This window comes from Nanorana parkeri, unplaced genomic scaffold, assembly GCF_000935625.1.
Source record: "Nanorana parkeri isolate BGI_ZX_2015 unplaced genomic scaffold, ASM93562v1 scaffold2225, whole genome shotgun sequence".
Lineage (NCBI taxonomy): Eukaryota > Metazoa > Chordata > Amphibia > Anura > Dicroglossidae > Nanorana > Nanorana parkeri.
The window spans coordinates 134,485-147,805 of record NW_017308493.1 but is presented as its reverse complement, the minus strand read 5'-3'; the positions used below and the strand labels follow the sequence as shown (position 1 = coordinate 147,805).

Genomic DNA, 13,321 nt, shown 5'->3' with positions numbered 1-13,321 from the left:
ATGCAGGTGACAACAACTATGGATAAGCAGCGATAATGGAGTGGATAGCAGAGGAGCAGAGAGGATGTAATATGAGACTTCCCCACAAGGTGGCAGTACCAACACTTCCCCTGTATATAGAATGGTAGTGATATACTTGCTGTTTGGTGAGTCCAGTCAGGGGAAGTGTATTTGTTCCTTGGTGCTGGGGGTATCTGCAGGCTGGATCGATGAACTGTAGCTCCAGAGGCTGGTCACAGGGTCTCTCACAGGGTCTCTGCTCACAATGGGGGTTCCTAATAGCTTGCTCGACGTACTATTTTGCTAGAACGTCGAGCAAGTGTTCAGCCTCAGTTTAAGTAGGCAGAGGCGATTGTTGGGGGCGGAGCCGGAGACGAGATCCGACCCGAGCATCTCCTAGCAACGGGACGCCGCCGGGCCTCGTCCGTCGCGTCACACTGCCTGTGAGAAGGAGAGGAGGAGCGCTGAGGAACGGCCGCCCGTTGCCTAGCAACTGGACGCCGATGACGGGGCCGTCCCCGCGCTGGCCTCAGAGTCCTGCACAGCCTGCGTTCCTGACACCTCCAAGCCTGAGGTCTAACTAAGCATTTCCTACACTCAAGTATTCCCACCCTAGGGGCAGGCTGGACAGCACCCCAACCTGGACTAATCTATAGCTGGAGCCAGACTGAGCACATGGCAATTCCCTTGAGTTTATATGCCCTGCCCCAGCATGCAACACTGGCTATCAGAGCCCTAGTGATTGGTCCAATACGGCTGCCGGCGTGTTCTGAAAACGAATTTATGTATGCCCGAATATCGTTTTAGTATATTCGAGCATATATTAAATTCCTTATTTCGGAGTGAGGAAACGACCACCAGGCGTGAATCCGGGTACCCTCAGTGTCAGAGCATTGCCAGCATGATGAGGATCTAGTAGGAATCATCTTATGCAAGATACTCGGGCTATAGTACCAGCAAGTCAAGAGTTTAAATCCTCGTTCTTGTGTTGCACTGGAAATAGACATTTTGTGGGTAAGTGTGAATGAGGTGTGTAGTTCAAGACTCAAATCTTGCAAAAGGGCCCTCCATATCATGTTTGGTGGGAAAATGCTGTAGCATTTGATGGAAGTCACTGTGTGACTCCTCATAACCTATCTCCTCATCAGAGGAGCGTAAGATGTCACGAAGGGACAACGGAGAATGTAGGGGATGTAGCAGGTGCGGGGACGTGAGGAGGAAGTGCGCCTTACCCTCCTGCCGCTGTGCCTGGGCTTTCAGGGAGCTGTGGAAATAAGTCCTAATGTTGGGTCTAGGAGGCAGGTGAGGTTCGTTCTGGAGCCGGGCGCCTTCTTCTTTGTGCCCGGACTTATGTTGACTCTGTGTCGCTGTAACGATCGGCGATGAGAGAGGATGTCTGACCTCCGCCATTAGAAGGCTCCGCCCCAATGTTTTCTTCCCAATTAACCATGACATCTTCTTCATAATGGCCAACGATGTCTCACTGCAGGGTGCTGTTTTTCTTTTATTTCAGTGTGGCCGGTTGGGTGGAGTTGCACCATCCATCCTTTGACAGGGTCCGTGAATAGAGAAACTGCAAGTCCCATCAGCCACCACAGCAGATGAGCTCGTAGTGCTCAATGGAATTCAAGTGCGGTGACATCACAGAACTGCATTAATTTTTTTCTCCTATGTATGTTACTAAATGTCTGAAAAAAGGTTCTTAATTAAATCCAAATTTGATAACATCACAGCACTTGTAGTCCATTCACTCTTCCCCTTGTCCATGTTATTAAATGTTCGAACTGAGATATGGAAATAGTTGGTAGGAGTCTGCAGGAGCCAGAGCATTGCACCCAAGATCCACTGATCGTTTCAATGCAAAAATATAATAAATAAAAAAAATTGTGTGCATGTATTCTTTTTTTTTTTCTAAAAGGTGGACATTGCTATTAAGGAATATCTCCCTAATGGGACTAAAGTTGGCCATACACGGGTGGCCCTTTTGGCACCTGCCCCCTCACTTGACAAACGTTGATGTTTCAATCAACCTTTGTTGAAGGAGTCAGGCTGAAAATTTTTGGGCGAACAACACCTGCATCCCATTAGATGCAGGCGCTATTATGATATTCTGCAGCTGTTGGAACAGTGGCTGCTGAATACAATGTCCGGCAGCGGGGATTCCTCTATGTACATGTGAATAGAGGAATTGCTGGATTTCTTTAATTCAGTCCACCAGATTGAACAAGAAACATTTGTAGTGTTTATGTCCGATTTGAGATGACAAAAAAAGTCACACTGGTTGTATCCATTTTCTGCTTTACGCAAAACATGTTTTTGGCCTTAGTTATACTTTAACTCTGGCAGACTTTGTATTGACAATTCTATACATTGTCATGAATAGATCAATACTGTTCTGCCTGCTGAGTTTAGAAATCCCGGAAAGGCCAGCCACCCATGCCAAGGTCATCTAGCAACAAGGCAACATAGGATGATCAACCTGTTTTTTAAATGCTTTAACACAGATACATACATACAGAGTGTTACTATAAAATAGGCAAGTGTTGTCTCCACCAACAGAGAGAGCTCTGGTAATATGAATAGGAGATAAGAAATGGGGATGAGGGATTGACTATCTCTACGCCCACTTGTACTGTACAAACAAATATAGACACAATCAGAGAACAGGCAGCCTGAGAGTCAGAACATTCGCTGGTCTGCTGTTCTCAGAATCTTTCTACAGCTACAAGGTAAGAAAAACACAATCCATGTAAAAAGAACTTTCCTACATGGACATTGTCACAAGCTCACAGAAAGAGAGATGACGTTGAACTGATGTTTAGATGTTAGTTATTATATGCTGCTGATTTTTTATTCTTTAATGTGTTTATTTTAAAATATGTGGTGAAGTCTTGCGTTTGTTTCGGTCATGTTATTACAAAATGCTGAATGCAAAAGAAAATAGAAAAACTCCCGTTGCAAGATGTTTTAAGCCACAAAGCAAGATAAATAGAATAACAAAAAAAACAACATAATTATTTCAGGTTTATTCATAAGGTACCTTTTGTTATATATTATAATATTTGTTAGATATTTTTTTCTAATATTTTACAGAAGTTTGTAGTTAGGGTTCTAAATAGGCAATATTACACAGAAAGAGGTGCAGTGATGTGCAAACTCAATTGTTTTGCCCTGTATTTTTATTCACATGTACCCTTTAGGATCAGCTTTTACTTGTAGCCTGGACTTGACTTCTAATGTCAGTAGAACACATTTATTATTTTTGGGGAACTGTAACAATACTGTGAGGAAACAAATAGGTCCCCTATCATCCAAAGAAAAGATTTGTGCCGCCCATTCCTTCACTCCCCTTCCTCCACATTCATTAGCCAGGCCATGCAGTGTAGGAAAAAGGAAAGGCACTGTCCATGGGTTAGCAACCCTTTGGTGTTGCAACATGGCATGATTTAGTCATAATGAACATGGTAACCGCAACATACAGGGGTACAGGTACACTTAAGAAGAAGATGGCACATGGACTCATCCACACTCATACACATGTCGATTCACATGCATACACGCTGTAGGTTGGACCATTGCCTTTTTTAAACCTCAAATACTATGTAACTATGTAAAACAGAGCAAGGTATCATTAACATTGTGAAACTTTTTCTGTCTGAGAACTGACGTATCTTATAAGTGGTTAGCGCTTCTGCCTTGTAGCACTGGGAGTACCTGGTTTGAATCCTGGTCAGGTCACTATTTTCAAGGAGTTTGCATGTTCTCCCTGTGCTTGTGTGGGTTTCTTCTGGGTACACCGGCTTTCTCCCACACTCCAAAGACATGCTGGTAGGTTAATTGGCTCCTGTCTAAATTGGCCCTCGTACGTATGCATGTGACATAGGGACCTTAGATTGTAAGCTCCTTGAGAGCAGGTACTGATGTGAATGTGCACAGTGTAAAGCGCTGTGTAAATTGTTGGCGCTATATAAATACCAATTATAAATAAATATACAAAAATACATATACAAAATTGCACCTTTTTGTACAAGGACACTAAATATGTTTCTGGCACAAAGAACGGGGAAGTTGTATACAAAATATTTATATTTGTTTTGTTTTAGTTTTGTGTATTTTTAGCACAACAGTAGATTGAGTAAAAAAAAAAAATACATATGACTCAGCAATAGAATAAACAACTAAAGAAAGAAGGGGAAAGGATTAAAAAAATCAAGGTTGACTAAGGGTTAATAAGAGGTTAGATAGGAACAACTTTAAAAAAAATGCAAACTGGAACTGAATTTATGTGCAGATTAAAGGCCAGCGCATTAACACTTGCCAAAATATACCAAAAAAATAATGTTCCAATGCATTTATGAATAAGGTCAGCACATTCTGCATGGATCATCATATATGAGCCACTGCCAGTGCTTCTCACTCATTGAGCAGGGCCCATCTGTCAAATTGACAGTCTAGTCCTACAGATTATATTAGAAGGGTCATTCTTCCAGTTTAAGCTGCAGAGCTAGGGTCTTTGTGACAGCCTGGTTCCGCTTAGTATATCAGGATCTGCTGTCACCACTCTTGTCCCTTTGTAATCTGTGGGGTTTGGCTCTCAAATTGATAGCCACTGATGTCCCTAGCTGCACCCCCCACTGCAGTGCCCAAGAGATGTGTCTTTCCTCTCATTGCCTTGTCTCTTCATATTTCCATTAAGCAGTGTTTGTATTTAAAGGTACCCTTGCACAAGAGATTACAGTTGCCCAACCCAACCATTTTTTGGCCAGACTGATGAATGATACAATACATTTGAGAGGTCTCCCTGATGCCGACAGATGATCGCTGTTAAGGAAAACAAATGATCGTACAAGTAAAAAATAGCCCTAAATACTACCTTTTCTTCCCGGATAAACTGGTGCCACCCTGCTCACTACTTCTCTCCACTGACAGCTTGCGTAGACATAATTCAGAATGTCGCTTGCAGCTCATAAAGGAACTATATAAGGAATGTTCTCAATGCATTATAGGAGCAGAGCTAGTGTTATTGGTTCCCATAGCCCTAAACTGTTCATTATATAGAGACACTGTCCCTTGTTTGAAACCAAATCCCTCTGTCCCTTGTTCCTCCTCAGTTGTCCTTCTTTTTGGTCTGATGTATAGACCTCTATATACGCATGTACATGTTATAGTGCACTAAACCTTTCATTCAACCACTAAATGATTACGTTTGTTATTTTTAAAAGGTATAGGAAAGTTGGTATTGGTAAAAAAAGGTCACATGGGTTTGCATATAAATTATTTATAATCCTGTAAATGGTGGTGTGGCAGAGGTGTGTTCTTTGCCTACATCTCTTTTAACAAAAGCTCTGTCCTTCTTTCTCATCTCAGAAGGAGATATGAGCTAGTGACAGGTGCAGTGGTTATAACTGTTTTATGGGTGAAAACTTTATCCAGTTGACTTTTATTGGTTTGCACATAAAAAGATTTCTTGCCACCATAAACCTCTGTGTTATTACTTTACACCTGTATTAAATACACAGTTAGCTACAGGAAAAACCATTGCTGGCTCTTGCTTGAAAGTATGAAAGTGCTAGGTCTTCCATTCCTGCTGTAGCCGTGTCCTACAACACTTAATTCATTAATTTCAGCAACATTAAATTCCAAAACACAAATTCAATATGGAATAACATTTAGCTAAGGGCAAGATGTTTCTTTCTATATCCATAAATTAATGGTGATCCCCCACCTGCTGATTCTCACCTTTCCCACCCTGCCATGTCACTCTATTTCTCAGTTGGATCTGGGAATCTGAAGTTGCCTATACGGTGTATGATTTTTCTCGCCCCGTGGGCTGAACCTGAGTTCATGTTAAGCAAATGTCACTAGCACTCCAATAAAAACTTTTATTGATCACTGATGGAACATTTCAGTGCCCCTTTACCAAGATAACAGTGATGGTTGGTTGGATGGTGTTGGAGCCCGCACAGAGTTAAGGTGCCCATACACCTTACGATTATCGGACGATTTTCGTATGCGATCGACTTTTCGTCCGATAATCGTATGTGTGCATTGCAGTGTCCGACCGACATTACTGTACAATCGTACGACTTTTGACGGTCAAGCATGTTTGAAAACTTTGCTAGATCGTACGACTGTCGTAAGGTTGCTGGTGTTTCCGTCCGTCAAAAGTCGTACGATCTACACTGCGCTTGCGCTAACGAAAATACGGCAAATCAATTACCCCATTTCGCCCAGGTGCTTTTCGTTAATTACGGCTAAATTAATCTTGCGATCATCGGGGCAGGATAGGGCTGCCGTACGAAAAATCATACGACTATTCGATCATCGGACGAAAAAGTTAACCTCTTTGGCCTTGTCAGGTGACGGTGCTTGAATTTGGTGATTGGCCACTCATTTTTGAGCACTGCATCTTGGGAAGTCCCATGCTCCCTCACACCCATAAACACCAGGTGTTTACCAAGGATTTCCACAGAGCAACAAAACATTGGGGAAGAATGGTGATGGTGAATATCAATGGGTGGGGGTTCTCTGACAAGAGAACTTTTCACATATATAAAGTATGTGAATTGCCATGTGAATATCATTTGTTTTAAGTAGACCATAATCTTATATAAAAAGTAGAGAAATATGTTCTTTTTTAGTTGACTACATTTTTCAGAATATTTGCTCACATTTATTATGTTCCTCCTAGCAATTCCTGACTGTTATAATATTAGAAAACGAACCACTCCTGATAAATGGCAGATTAGGGAGTGAGTCAGCATTGTGTTTTCATATGTAACTGCCGCAATTTTAATCTGTTAGCTTGTACTGGACATCACCTACGCTTGGGAACATGTTTGGGATGACGATAAGGAATAATGTAATTGGAGTGAACCGATTACAATGTCAACAATCAATAAAGGCTATCACTGGCTTGCTGATAATAGTGAAAATGTAGCCCTATTGGAGAAAGTCTTTTATTGTGCTCAGTATATTAGACGATGAATCACAAGTGTTGAATGTTATTTTTCTAAAGCAGGTCATACATCGGAGCATGTGATTAAAGGCGAGTGGTTTCTTTCAAATTCAATCCACTGGCAACATTCCCAATCTGCTTTTCTAGGTTGATCATTTGGATCCAATAACCTCTTCAAAGAGTATGGTTTGTTACTTCCAGAATCCCTGCCTTCACTTTCTCAATCAGTTAGAGATGGAATACCCCATTGGTATTTCCTTGCTTAAATGAATGACAGCATGAGGAATTACAGGCAAGTTTCCATTATTGTTATTCCTAATTATGCCAACTGATATATAGGAAATATGTCATTTAGCAATCCTTCAATAAGTTCTGACATAATTATGAATGACAACATGGGCATTTCACTCTGTAACTCTAGCTCAGTCAGTCTTGTAAAACAAATTTGTCAGGGTAGGACAAATAGGAGCTGCAATTGCTGACTTATTTTTAAGATACACACTTATGCGTTGCAGTAATGTGACATTAGTGAGAGAAAGCTAGTTAGGAGGCTGAATCTTGCTTAATATGCAACTACTGTTATCCTAGTTTGTGCAATAAATGTGTGCTATATGTATATTGTTGCCCTGAATGCCCTGTGTTGCTTTTCTCCATATGTAATACTTTTACTATACCTCTACTTTGCAAAAACCTCCATCATTTTGCCTAAGCGCTGTACCAAACTTCCTGTAAATTGAGCCCCCCAGTGCTTGTGCATACTGGAACTCTTTTGTGTGCACATGGCTTACTGTACCAGTTCAAAAGAACTTGTACTTCTCCTGCAGCGCATGTGCGTTGCCTTAGTGCATTAAGGTGCCATTAAAAATTGTACCAAGCAATGGTACCAAGCCCCCCAGCATTGGTGTTAGTGGCAGCAATAATAACTTCCAAAACTGGTGTAAGAGGTTGCATAAATAACCCCCATCACTGGTGCTATTGGAAGTGAAAATAAACCCTATTGTTAGTGGTGAATAAGAAAAAAATATACTGGTTGTCAGTGTTGGGACTATTCTTCTACTGTCAGGCAGTGATCATTCTGACAATTTCCATTTTCTTTTAGTGCCAGGTGCTAGAACACTTTGCTGCCACTCTGCAAGTTGCCAGGGGCCACAGCAATTTTTACAGACGGTTAGAAGAAAAAGGACTAGTCACCAGTACTGCCTATGCACTCTTTACAATGCCTTGTTCTGCACTGTGTGTATGTGTGGAAGTAGCCATGGTATAGGTAAGGCTTTTGCTTTTTCATGTCTAGAGCAAAGAGAACAGTGAACAGCGCAGTACTGGCATCTCCAAATCTCACTCCAAATTTCCTGAGAGTAGCAATCAGCGGCAGCAGTGCCTTAGATCCAGGGGTGTCCGTTGACTTATCGCCTCCAGAGGCGGCCAGGGTTTTTTTGGGGATGAATTTGGTAACTGATGGTCGCTGGTAGTGCACGTTACCAGGGGAAGGCGGGGAAAGGGATGCTGGCATGTTACTTCTGGTCTGGCTCTGTCCTGCACCATGCCCAGCTCACTGACATCACTGGTTGCCAGGAGCTGGTGGGACGTTGGCCAGAGTCACAGGTTGCTAAGAGCTCTTAGCGATCTGTAACGCTCTGCCTGGAAAGGGAGCGAAAGGTACACCTACCATCCCCCCATGTGACCGTGACCCACAGAGATGCTGCCTCATTATAGGGATGGCCCTGCTTAGCGCTCACAGTGGCTTAAATCTCACATTGCAGGTACACCGCTATGAGGCTGTCACAACAGATACCCAGACATGCTGTTTTTTAGTGGTAATTCCAGACAAAGGGTACATGTTTTATAGTACTGCTTAGGCACAATTAACATTTCTAAATGTTACCTATAACATTGCAAATCTTCACTTTATTATTTTAGTTCCACTTTAATCCTAGTTGCCATTGTTATTTATTTCTGATTTAGGATAGATGCTGGTTAACTAATTCACATAATGGCTTAATATATCTTAGCTACTCTGATGATGAAAATTATGTTTCAATGTCTGCCATCATGCCACAATGTTACACGGTGGTCTCACTGTAGCTAATAGACTCTCAATTAATATATTTTACAAACTACAGAACACAGAAAAATTAACAAGACACCTTTTCTGGCATATGAGATAATTACCTTTTTCCTTATGGCTTTGTGGAGTGGGTGGATAAACAAACTGTTGCAGGAAAATTCTTAATTAATGTCTTCCAGAAATACAAGAAACCAGCATGTGATTCGCCATACCATTCCTAAACCTAAAACAGAAATATTATTTTAGGGCAGAGCTCATTGCTAATCCAACAGGATTGTTATCATAAATTTGAATATAATGCATATTTTCTTTTTTTCACAGAAGGATGAACAACACACTTCTCACTGACAAGTTCTCCACAGCCCTCCATTTCCAGAAACTTATAATGAACAAATGCCGACATGTACCTGACATTACAGCATTTCTGGGAACATCTTACAGCCTGGTAATTGTCCTGGGCTTGCTGGGGAACAGTTCCTTGATATATGTACTCTGTCGAAGAAAAGAGAAGGGCAATGTGACTAACATTCTTATTGCCAATCTAGCCTTCTCTGACATTCTAGTAGGAATCTTCTGCTTACCGTTCTCAGTTGTCTACACCATCATGGATTACTGGATGTTTGGCCGGTGTTTATGCAAGATCACCAATTTTGTTATGTGTGCATCTGTTACAGTATCAGTCATGATCCTTGTCCTCATTGCTTTGGAAAGACACCAACTTATTCTACATCCCACTGGGTGGAAACCCAGTGTCCTCCAAGCTTACATAGCTATATTACTTGTTTGGGGCATGGCTTCCCTTCTGGCTGTGCCATTGGTCAATGCCGTAGATTTGACAGATGGCATTCACAAAAATATTTCAGATGTTATCGACTCTCTTGCGGACAAGTCTGCTTGCTTTGAGAACTGGACCTCTATTCAGGAAAGGAGAGCATATATTGTGACAATACTGCTCATGCAATACATAGTGCCACTTTGCTTAATTCTATGCTGCTACCTCCGGATATATGTGTATTTGCGCCATAGGGAAGGTCTGTTAGGAAGGAGCTATAGCCACATGAGAAGAATCAACATCATGTTAGGCTTTATGGTTGGAGCCTTTGCCATTTGCTATCTCCCACTTCAAATTTTTAACATAATTGTGGAATGGGACCATCAACTGATTTCCGTGTGCTACCACAATCTTATTTTCTCCTTGTGTCATCTGTTAGCCATGATAACAACTTTCATCAACCCTGTCATCTATGGTCTCCTTAACAGCAATGTGAAGCAAGAAGTAAAGTTATTAGTTGAGAGGTGTGCAGGGCGGACACAGAGGACGCCCCAAACCCTGGAAGAGCCAGAAAAGCATCCACTCTCCAAGTGTGGTTCAGCTTTGCCTGGTTCACCAAGTTCCAATCATGGACAAGATATATGTTGAGAGGCAGCATGTTAGCAGTTACATTCACTGCAAGAAATTTACAGATACAAAAAGGCACACAACATCATAAGGTATACATTACATGTCCACTAGTTGTGAACTTGGTGGACTTGTACATTTTTAAATGCTAATGCTCATATATATGAAGATATCCAAGGCCTGTTATGACTTACGTTAACAAGTACTTGTTTTTTTACATTTATCCTGGAAATCTTTATGAATGCATGAAGCAGAACTCAATAGGGTGGCCAACTAACTTGATTTCTAGAACACCAAGACTGATGGATGTACTTAATGATTAATAGTAACTGAATTAGGAGAATCGCTGAACTGACAACTTTGGAATCTCCTGGATATTTCCCTGCAGATCTGCAGATTCACAGTTCTGAAATCCAGAAAGTCATGGTTTATGAATTGTATATTTTGCCACAGATCGGACAAATATGCATGTATATATTCAGGAGAGTTTCATTGACTGATTCCCCTGCTTTTTCAGTTTCCTCATAATTATTCCACTGGTGAATCCCCATCTGCTTTTGGCCGCTATGGGTGGTAACATGGACAGGTCCACCCTCCACCAGTTTCTAGCAAAATCAGGTATTGTTGCATTGTTGTTATCATATTAAACTTGGATCAGGTATTGTAGCATTATACTAAAATAAGGTTTCTGTATATCCACTATTGTATCTACACGATGTGGGAAGATTGCCTTACTGCTGCTTACAAGGGGATTATGAGAGATTTACATCCATCCATATTGTTCCTATTGTTCCACAGAGTTTTCAGAGGCAGCTGGCTCTTTCCATTTAAAAATATTAATATTTTCCTCTCTGTGACAATGTTCTGCAGTGTTTACATAGTGCAGACCTTTTCTCTGATGCTGGTCGCACCTGCGTAGCATCTCCTACTTGATTGGAGATGTGCTGATAGTGTCTCTACTGTGTTCTATTCATGTTTATGGGGAAAACACCATAGGAGGCCATCCACAGAGAGTTAAGTATGCACCAGGATCAGGTTCTAAGATTTAGATTAGTTTAGGGGGCTAGTCAAGGTTGAAGGCTGTTAGACTTTCTACCAAAAGTGTAGTTGTACTTTAAACAGGAAAGCCCCTTAAAAGATAACATATGTCTTATAACATATGTCACAGCAAGATATAAAGAATTATGTGAACACTTGTATAGTATCTATTTAAATGCTCTTGTGTATTATAACCTGCATTATGTATATGTTTGATATTCTTATTAAAAATAGTTTACATTTTTATGTGTAATTGCTTTTTTATGATTTTCATCACTGTGTTCTGAAACTTTATGAAAAGATTACATTTTAAATATTGTAGTTTGATTTTGAAATGAATGGGGCTATTGCCTTTTTTTCTGAATATGATTTCCAGTTTTTAACTTGAAACTACCTTTTATTTTTAAAGTTAAAATACAGCACCATTATATCTGTATTTCCATTGCACCCTATTTGTTTGTGGTCTCCTTTCGAGACCAAACCCTCTGTCCTCAGACTCCATCCTGAGCAATTAGCTTAGTCTATGCAAAACAGTGTTGTTACCCAGTCCATACTACCTAACTTTCTGAGGCACACATTATAGCACAAAGTATGTAGGCATACCCCTACCACACCACTTATTATGTGGACCACAAACAATTAAAACACAAAAAATTATTGTTTAAACCCTGTAGCAGGTCATCATGTAGAGAGCAAGGAGAGGTCCTGTCCGGGGTTTATGTGTCACCCAGATTCCTCTCTTACACCTTCCGGAACCTATAGTAAGCCCCAGGTTTTACGCTTTGCCTCAGTGGCAATTTAGTGCAGGTGAGGCAAACAGACAGAGCTCTGGAGCCTGGGGAGCAGACAGTCTCTATCTGCTGGAGCACAAGGTTGGTCAATGTGTTTTGCTGAAGCCAGACAAACAATAGGTTTGTACAGATTGGTAGTCAGGACTCTGGTATGTTTAGTTAGGGCCGGGACACGGCTAGGATTTTGTTTTTGAAGTATTTACTTTCTTTGAGCACTGTATATAGCCTGTGTGTTGCACCAATAAATGTAACACTGTCTGAAGACAAGTCACTGGTCTGGTCTCTAAACCTTGCAAGATTGCTCACCCCAGGGAGCAATTGTACCCACTACCTATTCCCCCAGCTCACAACCCACAAGAGCTTCTATTTAATCCTACTTTTCCTTTTATGCTTTCCTTTTATTTCCTTTATAACAAATGCAAATGTTATTTAGCTATAACACTTTTCATAGTTAAATAATTAAAGGAGAACTATGAGGTGAGTGATAGTTCAAGCCGATGTGTGGCAATGAAACTGTCGCATGTCGGCTCAATAGATCGGGAAGTGAGCGAACGCATACCATCGCTCACTCACTTCTCCATCATGCCCCTGCAGATATTCCCCCCTCCCCGCTCCGATCCTCCAGCGCTGACTGGTGGAACGGATGGGGATGGGGTGGGCACAGCTGGCTCTGCCTCTAGATAGGCAGAGCCAGCTGTCAATCACGCAGCTGGGTGGATCTCGACAGTGTCGGGATCTGTCCTCGCCGCGGCGGCCTCAGTATACCGCAAGCTGTAGCTCGCAGTATACTGAACTGGGTCATGGGAGGACGCTAGTTTATGTCCTCCCGTGACCCTGAGGAGAACTATGGGGAAAAACACTTACCCCATAGTTCTCCTCCCTTTTTTATAGATTTTAAAACATTGTACCCAAAAGAGAGAGAACTAAGGAGGAATGAGGGAAAGAGGGACGTGATTCCAAAAAAGGATAGTCCGTCCAAAATGAGGGAAAGCTGGGAGGTATGACCCAGCTTGCTCTCTCCATCTATGGAAAATCCAAAAAAGGGTGACAAACATCATTGCTCAGCATAA

The 13,321-nt window shown here is 41.5% G+C and overlaps 1 protein-coding gene across 1 annotated transcript; it reads left to right on the top strand.

The window, feature by feature from the left end:
• The first annotated feature begins 1,475 nt into the window (after window positions 1-1,475).
• On the top strand, window positions 1,476-10,471 carry LOC108801114 (neuropeptide Y receptor type 4-like). Its single transcript, XM_018573067.1, has 5 exons — window positions 1,476-1,556; window positions 8,058-8,125; window positions 8,250-8,406; window positions 8,719-8,789; window positions 9,345-10,471. Exons 1-5 carry the CDS (start codon window positions 1,476-1,478, stop codon window positions 10,441-10,443), a joined length of 1,476 nt encoding a protein of 491 aa, XP_018428569.1. The 3' UTR covers window positions 10,444-10,471.
• The last annotated feature ends 2,850 nt before the right edge of the window (window positions 10,472-13,321 follow it).